General features: G+C 36.7%; 1 protein-coding gene across 8 annotated transcripts in view; it reads right to left on the bottom strand.

Moving 5' to 3' along the window:
* Positions 1 to 16,275, bottom strand: part of WASHC2A (WASH complex subunit 2A) — a 51,419-nt gene extending 35,144 nt beyond the window's left edge. For all 8 annotated transcript variants that reach the window (XR_004951244.1, XR_004951243.1, XM_036222047.1 and 5 more), the window contains exons 1-9: positions 16,144 to 16,275; positions 15,935 to 16,057; positions 15,026 to 15,190; positions 8,945 to 9,007; positions 6,400 to 6,573; positions 4,229 to 4,322; positions 3,471 to 3,532; positions 2,215 to 2,262; positions 408 to 518 (exon numbers count right to left, since the gene is read on the bottom strand). Coding sequence is in view for 6 of the 8 variants with exons in the window: in XM_036222047.1 (XP_036077940.1) it covers positions 408 to 518; positions 2,215 to 2,262; positions 3,471 to 3,532; positions 4,229 to 4,322; positions 6,400 to 6,573; positions 8,945 to 9,007; positions 15,026 to 15,190; positions 15,935 to 16,057; positions 16,144 to 16,146 (843 nt within the window). In the remaining 2 variants the exon portion in view is untranslated. The remainder of the gene's footprint in view (positions 1 to 407; positions 519 to 2,214; positions 2,263 to 3,470; positions 3,533 to 4,228; positions 4,323 to 6,399; positions 6,574 to 8,944; positions 9,008 to 15,025; positions 15,191 to 15,934; positions 16,058 to 16,143) is intronic.
* Between the last annotated feature and the right edge of the window lie 7,199 nt (positions 16,276 to 23,474).

Below are 23,474 nucleotides of genomic sequence, written 5' to 3' on the forward strand. Positions count from 1 at the left end.
TTAAACACATGCACCCTATATAGATTACCTGAGAAACGGAACTCAGTCTTCCTTCGAAAGGAAGTGCTCCGTATTTCTTTATTTTTTAATACTTTAATACTTGAAGAGCTAGATAAAAAAACTACCATGAGGTACTTGAGGTGAGGGAAGGGGGAGGATTTTTAGATCTTAAAACTCTAGAAATGAATGTATTTTAAATGATCTGACTTATAAAATTGTAGCATTTGAAAGAGAAAGTGATACTTATAAAGCATCTTGGGAAGCTCAACCACTATTTTCATAAGTGTAAATGAAAATACAAATATGATACAAAACAAGACTGTTACAACATAAATGACAGTAAAAAGAATGAGTCTTAGGTACCAGTTTAAACCCTGCCAAGAGACAGCAACAACAGTCTTTCTTACAGGTCTATTATTGTCTTCAATGTCTTCAATATCTTCCTCTTCCTTCTCAGAGTCAGCAAAAATATCACAACCATCATCTTCCTCTTCTTCATCACTCATTTGTGTAGTGTGCTAAGAGTATAAATCACCAGATAAGAGCTATTAGATAAAGTCAAGCTGAAAAAGAGATATTGCCACTTAGGCTTTACACAAAATGGTAACAGTTGTTATATGATGATGATAACGCAGCAAAAGTTATGAAGCACTAAATGTGCTATAACAAATAATACATAAGATTTTTCAGTGCAAGAATAGCAAATACTGAAATATTTAAAATGTCCATCACTAGAGAAATGAATAAACTAAATAAATATCATCATAATAAGAATACTAACAGTTAAAAGGAATAAGTTAGAGAGATATTCAAAGCATCAAGTGAAAAACACTGTATGATAAACTCAGCCTGATATCCTATACTCCCCATTACCCCTACATCATTTCTATGAATGCAGATATACTTGTACAAGAAAACACTTGGAAATATATACTCCCAGATCATAACACCAGTTACCTCTGGAGAATGTTAGAAAATGAAGATTGGAGGGCTAAAACTATCTGTTGAGTTCTAATTTTTACAGAAGCAGCCCCTGGTATGTATAACTTATATAATTTAAAAAAATTTTAATGTTTGAAACAGTAAACTGTACCATGCACTGTGCTAAAATCCTTAGAACTCTGAGGTTAGCTATAGCATGCAAAACTAGTCTGTCTTCAACAATACAAATAAATGATTAAGCCAGCGCTTTTAATCATTTTATTGCACTGAGAAAAACTGTCCGAATTTATGGATCTTAATAGTAAATTCCATAGAAAGAAATATGGATTGATAATAAAATCATAGAGACTAACCACATTTATGAATACTAGAGAAAATACAAGTACAAAATAAAAAGTTCTAAATCCTTTGATAGTTAAAATATTTCCCAATTAGGAAAATGAAATGCAAATTGGAACAATCTCACTGTACCACTATACATATATCATAATCTCAGTGCTGATAAGACTGTAAGAAAATCATCATGCAGGATTTGTAATTTAGAATATCCATTAAACAGTAACGTCAAGAGCCTTTAATATAACTCTACACCACCTTCTTCTTAAGGGAAGAGTTCACAGAAGCAAAAGATTTTTATGTATGAAAATACTGAATGCATCCTTACCTCAAAAATAAAACCCTAAAAATAAACTATTTCCCATATATATTCAGAGACTATGACAGTATCATATATCAGTGTGCTTAAAAATATAAACATTTACAAAGCAAATTACAAAGACAAACGACAAGGAAACACTTATGTTAATATAAAATAGTAAAAAATAAATTATCTTATGAAAATATGTCCTTAGAAGACTACACAAAAATTAAGACAACGATACTAAAACAGTAAGATTAGAGTATTTTCAACTTTTGATTGTTCCTTAACATTACTGCTACATTGTCTCTAATTTTAAAATGGAGGAGAGGAATTCATGTGAAAAGTTCAGTTTGGGTAACTGCGCCTTCTTTGAGAGGCTCTATTTCCCAATTTTGTTTTTTAAATTGTTTCCTAAGAAAAATGAAGATAAAATAAAAGCAAAATTGGGAAAAATTATACCAGGGGGTAGTTAGCCTAAAAATATGAAATGCTTGAAGGTAAATTAGTTGGAAACATGAACAAACCCTTATTTTCTCATAACTCACTCGAAAGCAATTTTGGTATATATTTAGTATATATACTATGCTTCAATTAATATTTAAAATAAAGTCACTTCAATACATAAGTCTTACCTGGTTTTGATCATTGTAGCTATGATTGGCAAAATCTTCATCTGACTCCTTTAGTGGAAAGAAAGTTTTGTCGTTAATACAGGCTTTACTGAGAAGCACTGAAATGATTTCAGGTCTAAGTTTTGGGGGCTGATCAACACTCGGTCCCCTTACTGATTACTGGTCACCTGAAGTATCAAGGTGCAGATAAAGTGGCCAGCTGACAATATTGCCAAGGACCATTCCAATTAACACGTAATTTTTGTAGTTAATTAAAACATCTCTAACAATTTATTCACATCTATTTACACTATCATCTCTAACCTCTGGATGTAAAGTACGAGTTGCACATTTAATCAACTAAATTATCCAAAATTGGTTTATATCATTTTACATTTTAGACCATACTGTCTATATTCCCTCTCAATACAGTAACTACTTCAGGCCCAAGAAGAGAAAATCAGTATTTGCCACCAGCAATTACATAGAGTTGCACTGATGGCTAAAAGCAAAGGATTCAGCTAAGGACTCTCAGTTATGACAAGGTTATTTAAGAAAAGCTTATATCCTACTGTTAGGTGTTTTGCTTGAAGAGCTGGTTGAGGGAAAGGGGAGGAGGATTGTGCAAAGAGGATGGGAGAATAAGAAAAGTACATGAATACATTTGTCTCCTTTTAGAAATCCACACTCAGAATTATCCTTCACATGTCTCTGCCCTTTGTGATAATATTCCATCTAAAGGAACAAATCCAGATACAATAGTGATCAAAGTCCACAGACCCAGAGACCTTAAGAGGAAAAAGTCATATTATGCCCTGTGGATGTAAAGTTGCTAGAGGCAGGAACAAAGCTAAAACATAAATAGATGCTTTAAGCATTCTTCTGCTCTAGAAGATTTTTAAAGTAAAAGTTTGAAATATAAACTATTTTCTTTCAATTATTTAAAAGTACAACTTACTCAAGACTGCATCTCAGGCAGAAATTCCACTACAATATCTAAATTGTACCCCTCAAAATATATTGGTAAAAGAAGAATATGGTGGTGAGGTGCAAGGGAGGGAAACAGTAAAAGGGATTAAAGCAGTTTTCCTGGTTGTTGTACATAAGACCAAAAGGAAATCCAATCCCAAGGAAATAACTTCAGACAATGGCTTCTATCACTGTTAAAAGATTTACGAAAACAGATTGCTAATTCACGAGCACGTTATTTACTTAGCCTGCTAAACACACTTTAGTTTTCTGCCCACCATGAACTGGACACACCAAACAGCCCTTACTTCTTCTTGGTTCTCTTCTTCACTGTCCACAATACTACCACGATCACTGCCTACGGAACCTTCTGTTTAGAAGAAAGATAAGGGTTATCACCAATATTCATTAAGAATATTTGCTTAGTTCCTTCTCGAACTCATATACCCCATATATCATTACCAGAGAGATTTTGATAAATCTATACCATTAATTGAAATTGAAAGTATCTTTACTATAGTAAGGAATGAAATATTTATATAGCTTCGAAGTATCTCCCCACAAGATACTTACTAATTACAAGAGTACAATAGTCTGTACTCTTTACAGATATCAAGGCTATGAAAAACAAAGAAAAGCTTTTTGTTTTTTGGACAACTAAATGCAGTGTGTGATCCTGAATTGAATCCTAGAACAAAGGAAAAAAGGAGATTGATTGTAAAGGATATTACTGGAACAACTGGCAAAATCTGAATATGACTGAAAGTTAGCTAATCTCATTATGTCCAGTAAAATTTCCTGACTTTCATCATTGTACTGTGGCTATAAACAGAAATATTTACGAGTAATAGGGCATAATGTCTGCTTGATTTCTAATAGGTTCAGGAAAAAAATATGTATATATAGAGAAAAAGACAAAACAAATGTGATGAAATCTTAACTGATAAGCCTGGGTGAAGGGTACATGGGAGCTCTTGGTACTATTCTTACAATACTAACATAAAGTCTGGAATTACTTTAAAATGAAAAGTAAATTTATAAATGTTAAAAGTAACAAAAAGAGTACCTTCACTGGACAGCTCTCCAAGACCCACGTCTTCCTGCTCCATGAACAGCTTTGACCCAATTAAATAAGGTAAAGGACGATCAATGTACAGATCCTGTAAAAAATGAAAAGAAATAAGCCATTAAATATTTAAGTTGAAAAATAGTTCTCCATCTGATACCTGGTTTCATCTGACTACCACAAACAAGTTACATAATAAGAGACTAAGATGCACAGTAGGATTAAAAATACAAAAAAAAAAAAAATCACTGATTTAAAAAAGTCAAATCCTAGGTAAAGATGGCAAAGTAAAGCTGAATCACACAGAATTCCCTTTTTTAAGTGCCTAATTATATTAACAAAAGTGGCAAAAGCCTATAAAACATTTACCAGCAATAATCAAATAGGGAAAGGGGTACAACTACATAGCAAAATGTTCAAAAGGAGGAGGATCTGGAAAAGAAACCAGAAATTCTGGCAAGCTTTAGTGATCCCTAACCCTACCTTCCTCCCCTCAAAAGCAGCACTGGTGAACCAATCAATCAATCTTGAGATTCCTCAATAATAGTCCTAAACTTGAAGAGAAGCACACTGAGGAAAAAACCCGAATGATTTTTATGACTATGAGAAGGCAAGCAGGTATGTCCAGGCAGGTTTTAGGGAGGAGACAGGGGCAAATAGGTCACAAACAAACCACAAAGGGAATCAAGGACTCTTTCGCTCTGCATTAGAGCAAAGGAGAAGGATGGGCTAGACCACATAAAGCATAGACTTGATGAAAAAAAATTATACAAATATCTATAGTCAACATTATAATGTCTAAAAAATTAGTAAGAACCTCTCTGAGAGGAAAAAATAACTCAAAAAAGAGAAAAATAATATCCCCCAAGAGGTTCACACTGTATAATTTAGAAAAGTAAAGTTGGTAAAATAAGACCAAATGATAAAATAACAATGAAATGAAGGAGACTGTGTGCACAGTAATACACGTTGGAGATCCTTCCATTTCAGTCCTCTACTTCAGAGTCCCACCCATCATACACATTAAAAATTTAAGGACAAGAAAGCACTCTGCCCCTAGGACAACCTCCCATCTCCACTGCCAGAAGAGAAGCTGACATGTCTTCTGTGAGGCATGATCCTTTGGCCATAACAACTCCTACCTAATGAAAAGACCCTAGGGGACAAGGGAAAATAATTTTGATGCTTCACACAATAACTGAAGGTTAATGTAAAAGTTAAAGATACAACAGCAACCAATTCAGTGCAAAGAAAAGAAAGTGATAACTGGGCTAACTAGTTGCTGACTCAGAAGTCCCTCTCAAGTCCTCCCACAAAAGAGAAACTGGTGTGCAACTTGAAAGTAACAAGTGTGGCCCAGGCAATACATTTCCCAGGGTCTACTGATGACTTCTAAATACCTATAGTAAAAAAGCAAGCCAACAAGTGTACCAGTGCTAAATAAACAACCCTAACCTGGTATGACACTATAAGCTCAAACTGGAAGAGAAATGTGCAGCTAAATAAATGATTAGAACTAGAGTTTGGTTCTGTAGTGTTTCAATTCCTAAGGCACTTGTGTGTCACAAGGACTCTCTCTCAAAACAACCTTTTGTGTTTATTTCTAGGTGATTCTATGTCACCCCAATTGTCTTCAACAATCTGAAAGTAATAGGAAAACAATAAATACCTGTTAGGCTAACAGTTGGTTTATGAATATGCATAGCAGCTTTATTCATAATAGCCAAAACCTAGAAACAACTCAAACATCTTTAAACACTTCTGCAGTCCCCCTTAACACAAATTACAGAATTTCAGGTTCCTAACAATCGCTACCTCTTATGAGCCTTCTCATCCTTCAAAACTCAATCCAAGACTCAACTTTACCCTAATTTTCCCAGCTAGACTTAAAAGTTCCTTCTGTCCCACAGTCTGGTAATGATGTAATAATAAACATCTTGAGAGAAGAACTATGCCCTGCAACTTTGTACTTCCCTAACTTGGCCGCTTCATACCTAGTAAGTGCTCAAGCAATGCTCGTGTAAAGTAAGTCTTTCTGATGGAGTAAATATGAAATTGCTAAGTGACATGTTCACTTTATAGAAGTAAAGTCCATGTCTTACCAATTCTGTACCCAAATATAGTACCCAAAACATAAGAGGTGTAACAATACTTGAATTGAATGTCTTTACCTTTGGTTCAAGAATCAATTCCACCCGCTCATTAGCATCTTCTTCTTCAGAGTCTGAGTTTCCTGCTTTTATATCTAGTTGCTCAAATGCATTGTCCAATACTTGTAAACCATAGTTCACGGCCTCCTGAACTTTAGGAATCAGATCTACTTCTTTCTGTTCCCGGGTCTTCTCCTACAAAAAAATACTATTCAGCATGGATCTCCAGTACATTAATAGCACTGTAATAAAACACTGAGAATGTTCTCTAAAGCCTAAACTCATGCTCCAAAATTATCTTAATTAGAAATGTTAACAAAAGTCAGATTCTGCTGAGTATCTCAAAACAGACTTTTTGGAGTGACTTTGAAGCAAATTTTAAATGGCAAGTTTGTCACTTTTAGGATATGAAGTACCCAAGGTCCCAGAGCTTCAGGTTCATCGCCTACAAAAACAAACACTACTGTGGGATGGTTCAGCTAGATAACTTATGTAAAAGTACACCAAAAATGAATGGCACTTCACAAACCCTCAACGGCACTTCACTTCCCTACTCTGGAGGAATGAAAAGCCTAGACTTTTAGCTTCACCATGACTGCATCCTGTTAACTTTGGCTGATGGTCCTTTGGACAATTTTAGGAGTAAAAACAGAGGAAAATACTCCAGCTAAAGATGTCATTTTTAAAAATTACAATTCAAAAAAGGACTAAACAATTACAGTTATCATATAAATTTGTTTCAAACCAAGAGGGGGTCAGTTTCATCGCTAATCTATTTTGTTCATCACCCTAGTACAATCTCCTCCCACCCACCCCAGAAGTCAGTACATAAATATTCCTCAGTTCTCCATTTCCTACAACAGCAGCTCTCAGTGACAGTCCCTTCATACACTCAACTGTTCTCAGTTGTGAGAAATATTGAAAAATAAATTAAGTGTCATTTCCCCTCTTTATATATATTCCAGGAGTTGATATATAATTATAGAAAGAACCAAACCATACAGTATTGTTTCTGAGGGCCAAAAGGGAAAACTCTATGAGTATTTTACAATTCTATCTCAAGCACTGAAGTCTTTACTATTTAACTTTTTTTGTTTTGGCTGCATCTTTTTGCTTGGTTCTAGTAAAACAGCTAACAATGTACTAAGTGTGTGAAAGTGTGTTTGTGAAATAAATATATAGTACCTTTTTAAAAATGGTCTCTAAATACTTTCACTTTAAAATTGAACCCTGACTTGGTGTAACCAGATACTATCATACTTAAATGATTACCAAGTCTTTGAGTACTACTAAAAACTTCTTATTTTAAAAAAGGCTGAAAATAGGGAGAACTGTAACTGGTTTCTAATATCCTTTCCTAGTGTAACAGCTTCATATGTTACAAGTAACAGTTACTGATAAAGCACCAACTTTTTCAAGTAGTTTATATTTTCTGAATAAATTAGAGCTGATTCAAGGCTGCTCCCATAACAAACTTACTGAAATTCCACTGTGATTTCCTGAGTGGGAGGAAAAAAGTACACCTTCTGCCAGAGCACTAGAAAGTTAAAAAACTTTTTATCTATGCTTTGATCTATAATGTGAGACCCCAAGAACACATGAAGCCAGAAGGAGGAAAAATGTAGAGACTCCTTAGTCAGATTTATGAAGCCCTCCAGCATCCACCCTTTACCCCTTTTACCTTTCTCTTGCCTGACTACCACTATTTTCTATTAGCATAGTCCATAAAATACCAGGTACATCCTCCAACTTGGAACCTTAGCTCAGGGCATTCTCTCTTGCTAATATGGCCTTAAAATCTGGCTCATCTTTCCTCACTCAGCTAACATCTCATCCTTGAAGTTTTTCTCTATCTCATCCCATTAAGTTCTCTCATCTGAACTTCCAAACAGCAGCCATGCAGCCAACATCATGTGTCCTATCCAACCAAGACTGTACTTCTTGAGAACAAAGTCTTTCTCCAAGTTACTAGCTCCCTGAAATCTTCCTAGAGTCAATAAATGTTCACTGCACAGTCTGTATCCTCTGTACCAACACATGTTGTGGCACTTAGGAGTTACTCAAGGTGTGTGGGCTAATCTAGCATTCATTTTACTGCAATTTTTAACTAGTGGGAATTAGACTCAAAGTAGTCATAAAAGAATAGGGAAACTCAGTCTTCAAAGAACTCACAAACTACAGCTCAGCTTCTGACCTGTTCCTGTATAGCTCTTAGGGTAAGAATTTTTTTTTTCATATTTTTTAAAGGGGATGGGGAGGGGAAGAGGAAAAGAGGAAAAAGAGAAGGGAAAGAGACTCATGAGGCCAGAAAAAGCTAAAATATTTACTAACTGGGCCTTGATAAAAAATCTCTGCTGAACTGTGCTGTACCCCTATCCGGAATTCAGAAACTTTACCATATATTTTTTAATATGCTAAATTTCAGAAGCAAGAGTTCAATTGTTAGGCTGTCCGGACCAGCCTTCCCTATGTCCTCCAAAATCCATCCCTTACCAGCCACATTACAAATCACCACTTTTTGTCTCTAAGTCAAGAACTCAACAGAAGAGTGATTTAATGCAAGTACCTGTTCTGCTTTTTCTGCATCAACCTTGAGAACCGGCTCCTCCACTTCTTCATCATATACACGCTAAATATGGAAGCAAATTCATTTTTAAATGGTCAAAACATCATTTGGAATAAATCACAGTATATGAATTTAATATGCAATTTAAAATGACAAAGACAAGAAAGAATTATTCAACAAATGGCTGAGGCCACTAGTCAGGGACAAAAAACAAAGAACAGCAGTATATTCACCAAAACTTAAATTTAAAAAATTGTACAAATGACTAGGAAATATGAAAAGTTCTATCTCGTTATTGACAAAAGAGTCACGAAAACAGTAAGGTATCAGTTTTCACACCTTTTTGTTTAACCTAATACTTAATGCTGATCGGGCAATGGATGATACAGGTAACCCAAATGTAAGGCAACTGAGAACATCAACTGGTAGACCTTACTTACTAGGTAATAAGTGTTAATGTTTTGAGCAATATAAATAGTAAAGGTAAAAGTTATTTTCATTCTGTTGCTTAAAATGGGTGGTAAATTTTTATTATCCTATTTATATGAAAAGAGATGGGCCATGCCCACCAATGATTTGCCACAAGATCAAGTATTTGACTGACCTATGGGTATGAAAAGGCAGGCTTCTCTTTTCCAAAACAGAGCTATCACTCCAGCAACTCATTGTGACTTCGTTATTTTTTAAGCACTTATTGTTTTGTAAATTCCCAAAGTAAAACATGCTTGTTATAAACAGTAGGGCGATAAAAATGTTCCAGAATTAGATACTGGTAATGATTATAAAACTTTGAAAATATACTAAAACCTCCTGACTTGCAAACTTTTTAAAAGGGTGAACTTTATGGAATGTGAATTGCATCTCAATTAAAATTAAAAAGTCAATATAAATATATATATAAAAAAGAGATGTAGTTAAAAATATTTACCTTCCCATAACCAATTTCAGCTTTGTGTGTGCTCCTGTTTCATGTAGCTCTTACACAAATATATATAGACATTTGCACATATCGAGAATTCTCCTAACCTTCCTGCTTTTAAATAAAAATCCACTCATACTATACATATTTCTTTGCCCCACTTTTTCACTTAATGTTCTCATAAGCCACTTTCTAGGTCAATGCAGTAACAGCGTAAAAGTGCATTTCAAAAACATCTTCCATGTTCACATCTCCCCTCTTTATTCCGGCCGTGACTACTTTGGAAAATACGTTGTTATGGTTATTGGTATCAATTCCTCAGTAAGTCAGCGCCAAGAACAGGGCAGAGAGTGATATCTCCAGGCGCCAGCTGCCTAGGAGAAAATAGCTCCCAAGGCTCCCAAGAAGAACAATAAAACAATATTGCCGCCGGGAGTGTAGATAACAAAGCTGTCCACCAGAAACCACATTTCTTTGTGTTAGATGCTAACCGCCAAAATCTGCTTCTATAATCTGCTTGCTTGCATAATCAAAGCCCACCAAGACATAGTTTTAGGCTTTATAAGCTGCCTCCTCCAGAGGCTCGAGGCTGATTCTCTAGTGGGGAGAATAAGTTGCCGGCCAACTAATAAAGGCTCATAATTAATCTTAATTGGCTCTGTGGGTCTTAGATTTGAACGTGCCATAACAACGCATATATATTTATCTCAATCTTTTTAATATCTACATAATATTCTACAGTATAAACTTAACCATATTTAATTTGACAGTATCCTATTGATGAACATTAGCTTTCCAGTTTTTGCTCTTTTAAACAGACTCCTGTCAACATATGCACACATATACTCTTAGGCTCTGGCCATTTTAATTTGATAGGCTTCCCAAAACAGGATCGCCAAGTCAAAGGACAAAACTGTCTTTTGATCTCAGTAGCTCCTTCCAGATGACTATCCACAATGTGTGATAACTCACACTGTCACTAGCAATATATTCAAGAACCCATTTTCCAAACTTTTGCCAGCAGATGTTGTCCACCTTTTAGAAATATCTGCCCATCTGAAAATGTTTTTAGATGTCCATTTCTTCTGACCCAAGAATTCTACTTCTTGAAATTTAGTTCCAAGAAAAATAATCACAAATAAAAACAATAAGATGCTCACGGCATCATGATTTACAGTGGAAAGTCACAAACACCAAATTTGTAATTCTATGTAATTCCAATCAAAATGTCAACAGAATTTTCTGTGGAACTTAGCAAAAGAATCCTCAATTCACACAGGAGAGTAAAAAGGTCAAGAAAAACCATGACAATTTTGAATAAAAAGTCACAGGGACTTGCCCTATTAAGACTTATTAGAAATCTATGGTATTTAAGATTGTGATACTGACATACAGCAGATAAACATAATAAAAGACAGAGGCCAGAAGCAGATCCATAAGTACATGTAAGCCTGATTTTATATTTATATAAATATACATGCACACATGTATTCATACATATAAGTTAGTAAGGAAAAGAACTATATATAAAAGTTACTCATATGGGAAAAAGAGATCCCTACCTCATACTACACATGTGCATTCATACACATCCACATATATAAACTCTCTAGGTAAGAAGAATAAAAACGCAAAGACAAAGGAGCCCTCACCCGACCTGCTTAGAGTTAAGAAAAAAGTGGGAACTTGGTATCTTTGAAACAAATACAGCAAAATATTAAAAGTCTGTTAATGCAGGGTTATGCAAATCATTAGTATCTGAGGTTATTATCTGTTCTTTTCTAGACATATGAAACACTTGGTTAAAAAATTTGATTTTGAAGGACTGAAAAAAATTATGATCGAGTCACATAATGGAACACGAACAATAAAAATTAAGTTCATAAGTATTACAGATGTGTTAAAAACCTTAATAAGTTAACACTTTAAAAAATGCAGGCTGTAAATACACACATTCCTCTTCCTCCTCTTCATCTAGAAAAAGTTAAAAAAAAAAAAAAAAGACTAAAAAGAAATATGCCAAAATGTTCAATGCTTGGTTAACTGAGGTGGTAGAGTTATAATTGATTTTTGTACTTTTAATTTTTACACTTTGGTATCTTTTAACTGTGCCAGTCTCTTCTACAATGAGTGTTCATTACTTTTATAACAAGAAAGGAAAATGTCTTCAAGGGAAATGGACTTTGAATACATATGCCAAAATGTTGAACAACTCCACTCTAGCTGATAAAATTTCAGATGCTTCTTTTCCATATTCTTCTTTCTAATTATTTTATAAAGATTAGAAAATGGGGGAGTAATTTTCAAACACAGGAACAAAAAAGTAAATTATCAAAACTGAGACTTTCAGACATGGAGGCTACCAAAGATACCTCAGAATTTAAACAGTGAGATTACTTAACCTAAAAGGTTGAGCTTCATGCTGAAGACTGAACAGTACCAATATCCTACTTTTTCTGCTTGTCATTAAAAACTCTCTCATAAGACATCAATAGCCTGCAGCTGGAAAACCAAACATGACATCTAAGAAACCAACCAGCAAATACATAAAACCACGGGATCTTTTGAGGGTGACCAGAACTGTGCATCTCAAGTACTCAATACACAGGTAATCAATGCTAATATCCTTCACCTTTACCAGGCTGAACTAATAGCTTCATGTGTTTTTTGCTCATTTTCAAATCAAGAAGCCATATCCAGAATTTTTAAGTATCTTGAACATTTCTGCTCAAAGGATCTTTTCCTCACTGGGGAAGACATGGTAAAAGGTGAAGGTGGGGAAATGGAGAAAAAGGGGCCAGGGGCAAGGGATTTCTTAAGATTATACAGAGCCCTAGTCCTTTTCATGCATGTGTTCACTCATTCATTCATTCATTCATTCATTCAAATATTCACTGAGTCCCTAAATATCAGGCTTGTGCTGAACCCAAGGAATAAAACATTTAGAAAAAAAAATGGGGCTTAATTTAATAGGGGAATTCATTGCATCAAATTATATCAATAAGTGTAAAATTATATCAATAAGTGCTACTAAAGAAGTCACTTAACTTTTCAGGACAAAATTCCTAAATTAACAGATTAATGAAGTTTTAAGAATTCTGTTCCCTTCTGATAACACACTGAAGCACTGTTAATTAGTATTTTTCTTTCTTCACAGTCCCCTCTGGAGCTTTTACTAATTTCTCTTGCCCTAGAAAGTCCTAATTGCTCTTCGGTTTCACTAATTTTCTAATGCAGTGTGCAATCCTATAGCTGCCTGTGATGTTAATTACTAAAACCCAGAAACCTACCTGTCTTTGAATATTTTTCTAATTAACTACCATGAAATCAAATGGCACCATCATTCAAGCCAGAATTATAATGCATGAGTACCAATGTCAGGGTCTGAACAAAACACATAACAAGCCAAATCACTACCAAATATATTATCAGCATGTAGATATTTTCATAGTTTTAGCCATACTTTCAACATCATCATGCTCTGGCATAAATAGAAAGAACATGTAACATTTGGCTTTATAAGGAGGTCTGGAAAGCAGTTAAATTTGGCAGTGGTAACAGGTACATCCAGAGAGGAATTATGGCTGCAGACTAGAATAGGCAGAGGCATACCGGACTAAGGGGATGGAGTGGTGGATGGAAAACAGGGAATTCGAGAATTGAACAACAACAAAAGAAAACTTATTTAAAAAATCAACAAAAACTAGATCATGGAAAACTCCTAATCAACAAAAACTTGGCCAAAAAAGAAAAGCTAAAGAAAACAGAAGACTATGATTCAGAAAAAGTAGTAGTTATGATGCCCCCCACTCCCAAAGCATCAATTTGGTACCAGTCCAGTACCAATGCGGTACAACCACATTGGGCATAAAAGAAGTCTAACTTTATCCCTTGCCCAGTTTAGGACTGCAACAATGACTGCAGAATGAGAGCAACAAGTATATTTAAAAAGACTCCAAATTCAGCTTGATGAAAATGTGATGGGGCTGCATATGCTAGGAAAGTAGAGATGACAGTCCCGTAAACTACCTCTTCCAGTGAGAAAGATGCTCAGGACCGAGCATGGACATTCTGTATAGCAAACCAGAATATAAGTATGGATTTTACTAGAATACTTGTTATATTTTAAACTTACTGGGCAAAGAGATCTCTATGACTTTTATTAAGATCTTTAATTTATATATAGCTCCCTTGCTGCACCCCCCCCCCCACCAAAGAAAGCTAGTCATGGCATTTCAACCTGAACTATAAAATGTACAAACATACTGTATAAGATACCTGCATAACAATATCTGGTCTTGTCTTAAGAATCCAGAATCTTGGGCTTTTTATAATCCTGCAATTTTCAAAACCTTTTCTATTACTTTATATCTAACAATCTTATAAAATAGCCTACTTTATTAATCCTATTATCACAGATTAATTAATGCCACTTAAGAAGTCAGCCACCTTATTAGAAATATAGATCAGTTTAACTAAGCTTCCTCTCCACCCTCATCTCTTAATAGTCAAATAGTCCAGCCACTTGTTTTCTTTCTATTCTGGAATTACACTATTATGGAAAATTGTGGTCATCTGTAAGAAGAGGCTCTAATTTATCTGTGTATTCCTAGGTCCTAGCACTTAACAGAAACTCAATAAATAGACAGACAAAATAACATATGGGTTACAGCCCAGTAATCTGTTCAGAGTTGATTCTATATCATAGGTTCAGCAATCATAATAACACGTTAATGGACACATATATGCCTATAACATAATTTATGAGAATATAATGGACACAATCAATAACTGCAGCTCCATGCTGGTGGCCCAGAGCATTAGACCAAGTGCGTGGCTCTCTTTATTACATATGACATAACAATGCTTTTTTGTTTTGAGTGTTAGGCAATTCAGCACAACTGCTGACTAGTCTCATATCTTTTAAAAAGGGATGGAAAGACTAGAATATGAGGAAATTTTATTAGGTATTTTTAAAGGCTTAGACAAACTTTACTAATTTTTCAAAAAAGGCATTAATCTTAGAGAAAGAAGCTTCAATTAACATGAACCACTACTTCCATCAACATTTAGAAGGGAAACTAATGATAGATCACTTAATATCACAATGACTCTTGTTCCTCAAAAAAGCATTATTTATAAGTCTGATGTAACTAACTCACGTTTTCAATGAACTGGGTATTAGACAGCATAAGGAAGTCATTGAAGACATTATGTAGGCGACAATCTGTGGCTTTAGTTTCACGAATTAGTCCATCCACTTGTTTCTTGATTTCATGTGTCCTAGAGATAGTCTGTTGTGAAAATTCCTGTAGAAACTGTAGTAACTATTTAAAAATAAACGTAAAGTAGTGTCAATATTACATGCATTTATTCTTTGTGTCAAAACAAGAGAGAACCCATTTCCTTTCACCTTTGTATGTCTGTGCTGGAATGCTCAAGAGATGCTATTTTTGTCAGTACTAAGAACAAGTGGCCTTGAAAAACATTGAGAAAGTTGGTCAAAACAGTGGCAAAGAGTCAACGGACACTTACTATTTCCTTGCTGCAGAAATTTTTAAGGCCTGTTAGGTTGTCATTCTACGAGGATCACAAAGGGTAAAATAACTACTACTTTTTAAAAATCCTATTCATATGCAACTTTGGAATCACAGTCCTGGGCTTCTTGGGCCTCCCGCCTGAAGAACCCAGAATAATAACCACGTACTGGTTTGTCTACCGCCCTACTCAGTCCAGGTACCATCATGTAATCGCTTCATTACTGCCAAAGCAATCCCGCGACACGCGTAGAATCGATCTGCCCCGCTCAGGGAGAGAACCTGCATCTGGGCTGCAGTCTGAGTAGGAACATTGAGGGCTAAGGCAGACGGGCCCGCCCCCTCCCTGATATCTGCGCACTGCCACGAAGTTATCGAGGGCGAGAGAGGTGCGTTATTACTAAGACAGGTGGCAGAGGGACAGCCTGGGTGGGGAGAACCGGGACTCCAGACCTTCCGCTCACAGACGGCACATCGCCCCCGGTTGCCCGCCTTTCCTCCTCCACCCCCTTCCGTTCAGTCCCCGCCTCTCACGCCCGCGTCGGCTGCCAGCGACCAGCTCTGGCTGCTCCTGCGGATCTCCTCCACCGACCAGGGCCTCTCCCACACGGGCTCGGACGCCGGCGCCCGCTCTTCGTTTGGAATCGTCCGGTTCATCTGCAGCGGGAAAGACAAGGAAAGGGGCTGAGCTTTGAAGGAGGCGGCTGCTCCGAACCGGCCCTACTCCGCACCGCCGTCCTCACCATCTCGGCTGTGCACTTAGGCGGACTCCGGACCGCACAGACCGCACCCACTCAGGCCCGCAGACGTCCAGAAGCCGAGTCCCCAGCCGTGCGGCTCCCACATGTGACCTGCTCTCACGTGATTATGCCGCACGTGACCGGGTTCACACATGACCGGATGTGAGGCGCTTGGGGGAGGAAGCTGCGGGCTGCTCTTTGAGGGTGAGAGTAGGGAGGCCTACAACTGGGCAGGGGCAGGGAAGCGACAGAAAGGTCGCGTGCAGACGCCAAGGGGCGTTGAAGGGATGGGCTGGGCTAGGATGCCCTTCAGTGGGAACGCAGAGGTGGCGACCGGTGATTAGCTGCAGAGCATGCTGCCAGCTCCTCATGTCTAGAGAGAGGACCCCAAAAAGGAGCCTGTGGAACAACCAGCCTGGAAGCTTTAGAAGGCGGGGGATGTAGGCAGGGAAAAAGGTCTCCCTTGTTGCTCCCATTCTCTGTCTCAGGGTGGGCACACGGGCACTTGGTAAATGAAGAATGACTAATCTATCTGACCATCAGTGCCTTACTGGGTTTCAATTCACTATGTAGAGCCTGCTTAAAATCCTTTGCTTTCTCGTATTGAACTCAGGTTCAAGTCCAAACTTCTTATATGACAGGCAAAAATCTTTTATAATCTGATCCCTGCCTGGGAATCCATCTTTAGCCCTTCCTGCGCCCCTCTAGTGCGCAGAGGTCTGGCTATTGTTCTCTCTCACGCTTCCTTGAAGAGTCCGTCTTGTGATGAATCAATTTACTTTTTAATGTGGGGGAGAGGAGGTGTAGATAAGGGTAAAAAAGGTCAGATATAAGGTAACAAAGGAAACAGCTTTGGGTGGTGAACACAATACAATATACATATGACATTCTTGAACTCTGCACTTGAAAGCTATATAATTTTATTGATAAATTTATTAGAAATAAATAAAATACATATCCCAATTACTTTCCATTTCTGTGTGCCCAAGGGCCAGTAATTTAACCACCATGAACTTTCTTCCTCAATAAAAAGAAGTTGTATATCTTACAGGGACGTGGTATTCAATGTGATGATAGCTGTAAAATAGCTGGCACAGTGCGTATCATACAATGAACATTAAACAATATTACTTAGCCATAAAAAAAGAATGAAATCTTTCCATTTGTGACAACATGGATGGACCTAGAGGGTATTATGCTAAGTGAAATAGAGAAAGACAAACACCATATGAGTTCACCTATATATGAGATCTAAAAATAAAACAAATGACAAAGCAAAACAAACGAACTCATTGAAACAATAAACTGATGGTTGCCGGATGGGAGGGGTTTGGAGGGTTGGGTAGAAAAGGTGAAGAGGATTAAGAAGTATAAATTTCCAATTATAAAATAAGTCATGAATATATAATGTATAGCATACGGAATATAATCAATAATATTGTAGTAGCTATGGAATATGGTGAAAGATGGATACTAAATTTATGATGGTGATCACTATAAGGTACATAAAGGTCTCATCGCTGTGTTGTGTACATGAAACCAATATAATATATGTCAACTACAGTTGAAAAATAAATTTAAAAAACAGATTTTATCGCTTCTCCTATGTCCTTTATTGTTTAGCTCTTGGACTTTCTTTTGTTTTCCCCTCTATCACATAGTGAAGACTTCCCTGATTCTGCCCTTTCCCCTACTCCATTCAATTCTGTTAGCTTTATTTTCTTGCCTGTTCTACTTAGAGCCCATTGTATTAGTCTTCAACTTCTCTTGATAGCCCTTTAGTATCTCCACCTTATGTTTCTGACACATGTTCTTTGATTGTGATGTCAGTTTTAACCAAGAACTGCAAGGCAAACAAAAGCTTTATTTGAGGGTCTTTAGGAATTGTTATTCAGGACACAGCTTTGAGTAGGAACCCAACCATATTCCAAGGTAGAAAGAAAAGTTTATAAAACAGAAAAGTGGAGAACTCTGAAGGGAAGTTGTTTTTAAGGTGCTGTGATTGGTGCTGGCAAACTGACTTACACTGTGCTATACTATTGTGGGAAGCGAAACCTGACAGAGGATATTGGACGCCCAGACAACTTTGTTAGAGGAAGGAGAATTTATTGGCTGGTGGAGCATGTGGGGTTAACAACACCATGAACGAGCTCCCTTCGGTTAGATTTATTACAGTTTATATACCTCTGCAGTGTCCATGCAAGGGGCTCGTGATTCCTTTGAGGTTTCACATGTGCCCTATGACTCAGAATGGGGAGGCGGAGTAAGAGGGGAGGAATTTTCAGCCCATTGGCCTTACAGGTCATTTGTTTTGTGACCTTGGCGTTATCAGTACTGATATAAATTCTGAAACAGAGAGACGGGACATTGAGGGTATAAGTAGGAAGCAACACTTATTAATGCCAGCACCTGCTCAGGGGATTCCTATCCAAAGGCCAAGCCCTGATCGTAACATAACACACAGTTTTATACAGTCTTGTTATTCCTACACACCAACAGAGATAAGGAAGAACATTATTTGGTTGGCAAGCCATGAATCAACAGATGTGAGCTGGAGAGTCTTTGAGGAGGAGGAGGTAGCTATGGGAAAACATGTTAGCTGCAGAATCCTGAAAGGGACATAGAGGGCAGTTAGGAATGGGCTTTAACAGGCTGAGTCAGTCATTTCTGTAAGCTCTTTCTTTGCATTTTGCAGATGCCTCCTTTCTCTCTTAATACATGGTTGATTGCTTATGTCTGTTGCTAGGTGAAATTTTGATTCTTTTAATAAAGAGTTCAATACAGAGCGAGTCCCAGGAACTGTATCAGGATGTAGCCATTCATGGTTTAGCCCAGTTCCAAAGTTCAGTTTTACATGGAGGTGGTGTGTTGTTAGCTCAGCTTCCTAGAGGCCTCCCGGACACATTTTAAATTTTTCTTTTGACAGTATTAAATCCATTTTTCTATTTTTGTTTCACAGCTAGCTCTTAACTTCAAATCAGTTAAAGTTTTTTCTTTTTTGCACCTAAGTTCCTGAAGGAAATCACTACAAATTCATATTGCACAAACTTTGCTGGACCCTAAGCACTGATTAGCAGTCATTTTATGTTTATCCTTGATCAGCTTCTTTTGATAACGTGACTGTTCAAATTATGCAACCTACTTTCCTTTGCTAGGGAGAGCAGATTTCCCCTTCTCACTGCATACTTATAATGTTTTTATGTCTACACATCTATCTCATGCATCTCTTTATTTGCACACAACAGAATTCAACTGGCACACTCAAAATAGAATTTTGGGGGAAGGTACTGCAGAGCTCACAGAAATTAAGGAAAAACTAGGTAGACATGTCTTGGGAAGAACAGAAACCAGAGGAATGCAGGACAGCCTTCTCCGAGGCACTGCTATCAGAATGACTCAACTCCAATCATTTCCCTTATGTTTCTTCACTGAAATTTCAAATTCCTAAGATAAACAATCTGATTGACTTCCCTTAAGTCATATTCCCACTCCTCTAATTGACATTTCTGCTGAGACCACATAGAATGGATATAAGTGGGTCCCAAAATAAAAATTGGGGACTGCTACTAAAAACAGAGAGAAAAAATGCTAAGCAAACAGACTAGATGCTCCCTTTCTTCTAGTCTCTGGACTTTGTGCCCATGGTCTGTGACTGGGTCTTCCTGCCTGCCCTGTGATAGTGCTGTTTTGAACTCTACTTCCTATATGTTCGATCTTGCTCTCTTTATTGGAACTTCTCCCATAGACCTTTCAGATATTTTTGAGTCATACTTTTTGTTGAAATTGTTCATATTAGAGAGTTCTTTCACTGCCATAACCATGCCTGAGAATTCAGATAACTCTGTCATATAGTATTTTAAACTTTAATTCATTTGCATTTTAATAATTTCACAGTCTTTTAAATAGTTATTCAAGTGTTGAAATTTAAAATCTACTACAAGTCTTTAGATTTTTGGTACTGTATGACATTGAATGACATTTCCACATATTTATCTCAGTTTATTCCTTAATATTACAACCTCCAATAAGATTCTGCTAAAAAAAAAAAAATGATGTGTACTTTTAAGGGGAAATACATGCCCCAACATTTATGAGATTATTCATTCAGGTTTTTGGTGTGCAAATGAAATCTTCAGCTTAACCAATAACTCCTGTCTTTCTTTTAAGCATCCAACCTCCCCTAACTCAACTACTCATCCAAATACATCCAGCCATTTCAAATAATACCAACATCATTATCCAGAATTTGTTGGCAAATTCTATCAGGAGACACTGTAACTGTCCTAGGAGTCCAATTCCTACACTGACAATTTAATCAAAACAACTACTGTAGGAATTAATCCCATATTGGATACTACAGCATCAGGATTATTTTACTCATGCATTTTCTTCCCTCTGTGTGTGTGTTTCTCAATCTTTAAAAAAAAAATACATTGGACATATAACATGTATATTTTAAGATGTACAACACGTTACTTTAATACATTTTTATATTATAATTTGATTGCCATTTGTCACATTACATAATTATAGTACAATATTATCTATATTCCTTATACTGTGCATTAGATTGCTATGGCTTATTTACAACTCATTGCATGTTTATATCCTTAAACAACATCAGTTTTATCTCCCCCCCCCCACCCCCATCCCCTGGTAACCATCATTTTACTCTCAATTTTTTTTTGAGTTTGACTTTTTTATATGCCACATATAAATGATATCATATAGTACTTGTCTTTCTCTGACTTATCTAACATAGCATAATGTGGTCAAAGATCCATTCATGTTGTAACATTGCTTCACTCTTGCCAGTAGCAAGTCTTCAACTTCTGCATTTGGCAAAGATATCGATTACATATATTTAAATATTTAATAAATTATAATGTGTTTATTATATATAATTTAAAATTTTTTCATCTTTTAATGGTGTCACTTTTCAATTTTAAATCACTTCAGGTTTGCAACAAAGTTGGAAAATAGGACAAAAAATTCTCATATATCCCTTATCCAGTTTCCCTAAATGTTTATATCTAACATAAAGATAATACAATCGAAACAAAAAAATTAATATCAATGTGTTATTATTATTTAATTCACAGACCTCATTCAAATTTGGCACTTGTCCCATGACCTTTTATGGACCAGAATCTCATCCAGGACTATATAGTACATTTGTCCTGTCTCCTTAGTCTCCTTTAATCTTGTACAATTTCCTTATTTTACTTTTTCATTCATGACCTTAACTCTTTTGAAGGCTATGAGCCAATTCTTTTATAGAATTTCCATCAATTTGGCTCTGCTTCCTCATGAGTAAATTTAAGTATGCATTTTTGACAAGAACAGAGTGTGAAAAAAACAGATATGGAAGGATATTTAGGAAAACACTAAGAAGGAAAAATTGAGAGTGGATTAGCCTTACCGGACATGAAAACATACTATAAATCCTCCAAAATTAAAGCAGTATAGTATCCTTGTATGAGTAGACAAAGAGACCAGTGGAATAGACTAGAAATCTCAAAAATTGACCCAAACATACTTGGAAACTTACTATATTGATAAAAGTGTCATCTCAAGCCACCAGGACAAAAATAGACTTCTGAAAAAATGGTGCTGGAACAACTGGGTAGCCATTTAAAAAAAAAAATAAGAGAAAAGTAGAACCATACTTAACACTTAAAAATAAACTCCAACTAGATTGAAGATCCAAATGTAAAAAAGGAGCAGAGAGGGAAGATGGCAGACTAGGTAAAAGCAGGGTTCTTCTCCTCCCAGGTCCACATTGAAATTACAACCAAATTATAAAATAAATCAACGTGGAGAATCACCTGAGGTCCAGCTGATCATAACAACTACATTTGATAATATAAAAGAGCCATATCAAAGCTGGTAGGAGGGGCAAAGTCCCGAATCGGGCTGTGGGCCACATTTCATCGGTAGGGATAGGCAGATCACTGCTGCCATCATGAACTTGGGCAGATATTGAGGGCCTGTGAGCCAGTCTCAGACAGCAGCTGGTCTTGCTGTGACCTGAGTCTGTCTTATGCGGGAACTCATAACAGTTATCAAATTAGCAGCAAGACTGAAGCTATATTGATCTGACTGCCACAATCTCTCTGAGACCCTGCCCCACCCAACCTGCAGACTGCCTTGAGCTCTGTTATTGGCTTGCTGCCAGGCTCAACTCCAGGTGATTTGGGACCAAGTGTTCACAGCTGGGCAGTAATTTTTCCAATCACAGCACAAGCAGCCAGCCCTGTAAGCTGCATTTCAATTCCCAGCAGGGCAACCAGTGCTATGAGATACATTTCAACAGAAAATATGGCAGAGTGAGAGACGTCCCCAGATCTCTCCCCTTGATACAACAATAAGCTGAACATCTAAAACTCAACAGAGAACACCCAACCTTCACACCAGCACATCTGAGCGTAGAATCTGCATATAAGAGCTACCACAGATACTTTAAGACATTATATAAAGCAGGGATCCAAGAGGCTTAGACGGCACCTACTGGAAACCAAAAGAAAAGTGCCTTCTTTGCAACAGACTACAGTCAGACCCTTATATAATACACCTTATTTCTGAAAAACAGCATAATACACTTCCATTAATGCCCAGGCGGAGAACTAGTCCATTAAACACCATGAACAAACATCTCAGAAAGAAAGAGAAAAATCTCCAGAAAATAAGCTTAAATGACAGAGAATTTAGGATGGTACCTCTGAAAAAACTCAATGAAATCAAAGCCAAATCATATCAACAATTTCAGGAACTGAAAAACAACTATATGAGCAGAGCAAGGAGATTGAAATCCTCCCAAAGAACCAAATAGAATTAGCAAGCTTGGGAAATAGAGTCGACCAAATGGAGGAAAGGATCACTGATATTGAAGACAGGAATTTAGAAATGCATCAGAAGGAAGGTGAAAGGAACCAAAGAATGAAAAATAATGAAAGAGAAATATAAGAACTAGCTGATACCATCAGGAGAGGAAATATAAGAATAATAGGCATTATCGAAGGCGAGGAAAAGGACCAGGGACTAGAAGCATTTTCAGACAAATAGCGGATGAGATTTTCCCAAATCTAAGGAATGAGCTGGAGCTTAGAATTCAAGAAGTCTACAGAACACTCAACTATCTCAACCCAAAAAGGCCTTCACCAAGACACATTGTATTAAAGTTATCAAAAATCAATGACAAAGATAGGATTCTCAAGGCAGACAGGGAGAAGAAAATGGTAACATAAAGGAAAACCCATTAGATTATCATCAGACTTCTGAGCACAAACTTTACAATCCAGAAAAGATTGGAATCAAATATTTAAATTATTAAG

The sequence above is a fragment of the Rousettus aegyptiacus genome, unplaced genomic scaffold (assembly GCF_014176215.1).
Source record: "Rousettus aegyptiacus isolate mRouAeg1 unplaced genomic scaffold, mRouAeg1.p scaffold_m13_p_6, whole genome shotgun sequence".
In the NCBI taxonomy this organism is placed as follows: Eukaryota; Metazoa; Chordata; class Mammalia; order Chiroptera; family Pteropodidae; genus Rousettus; species Rousettus aegyptiacus.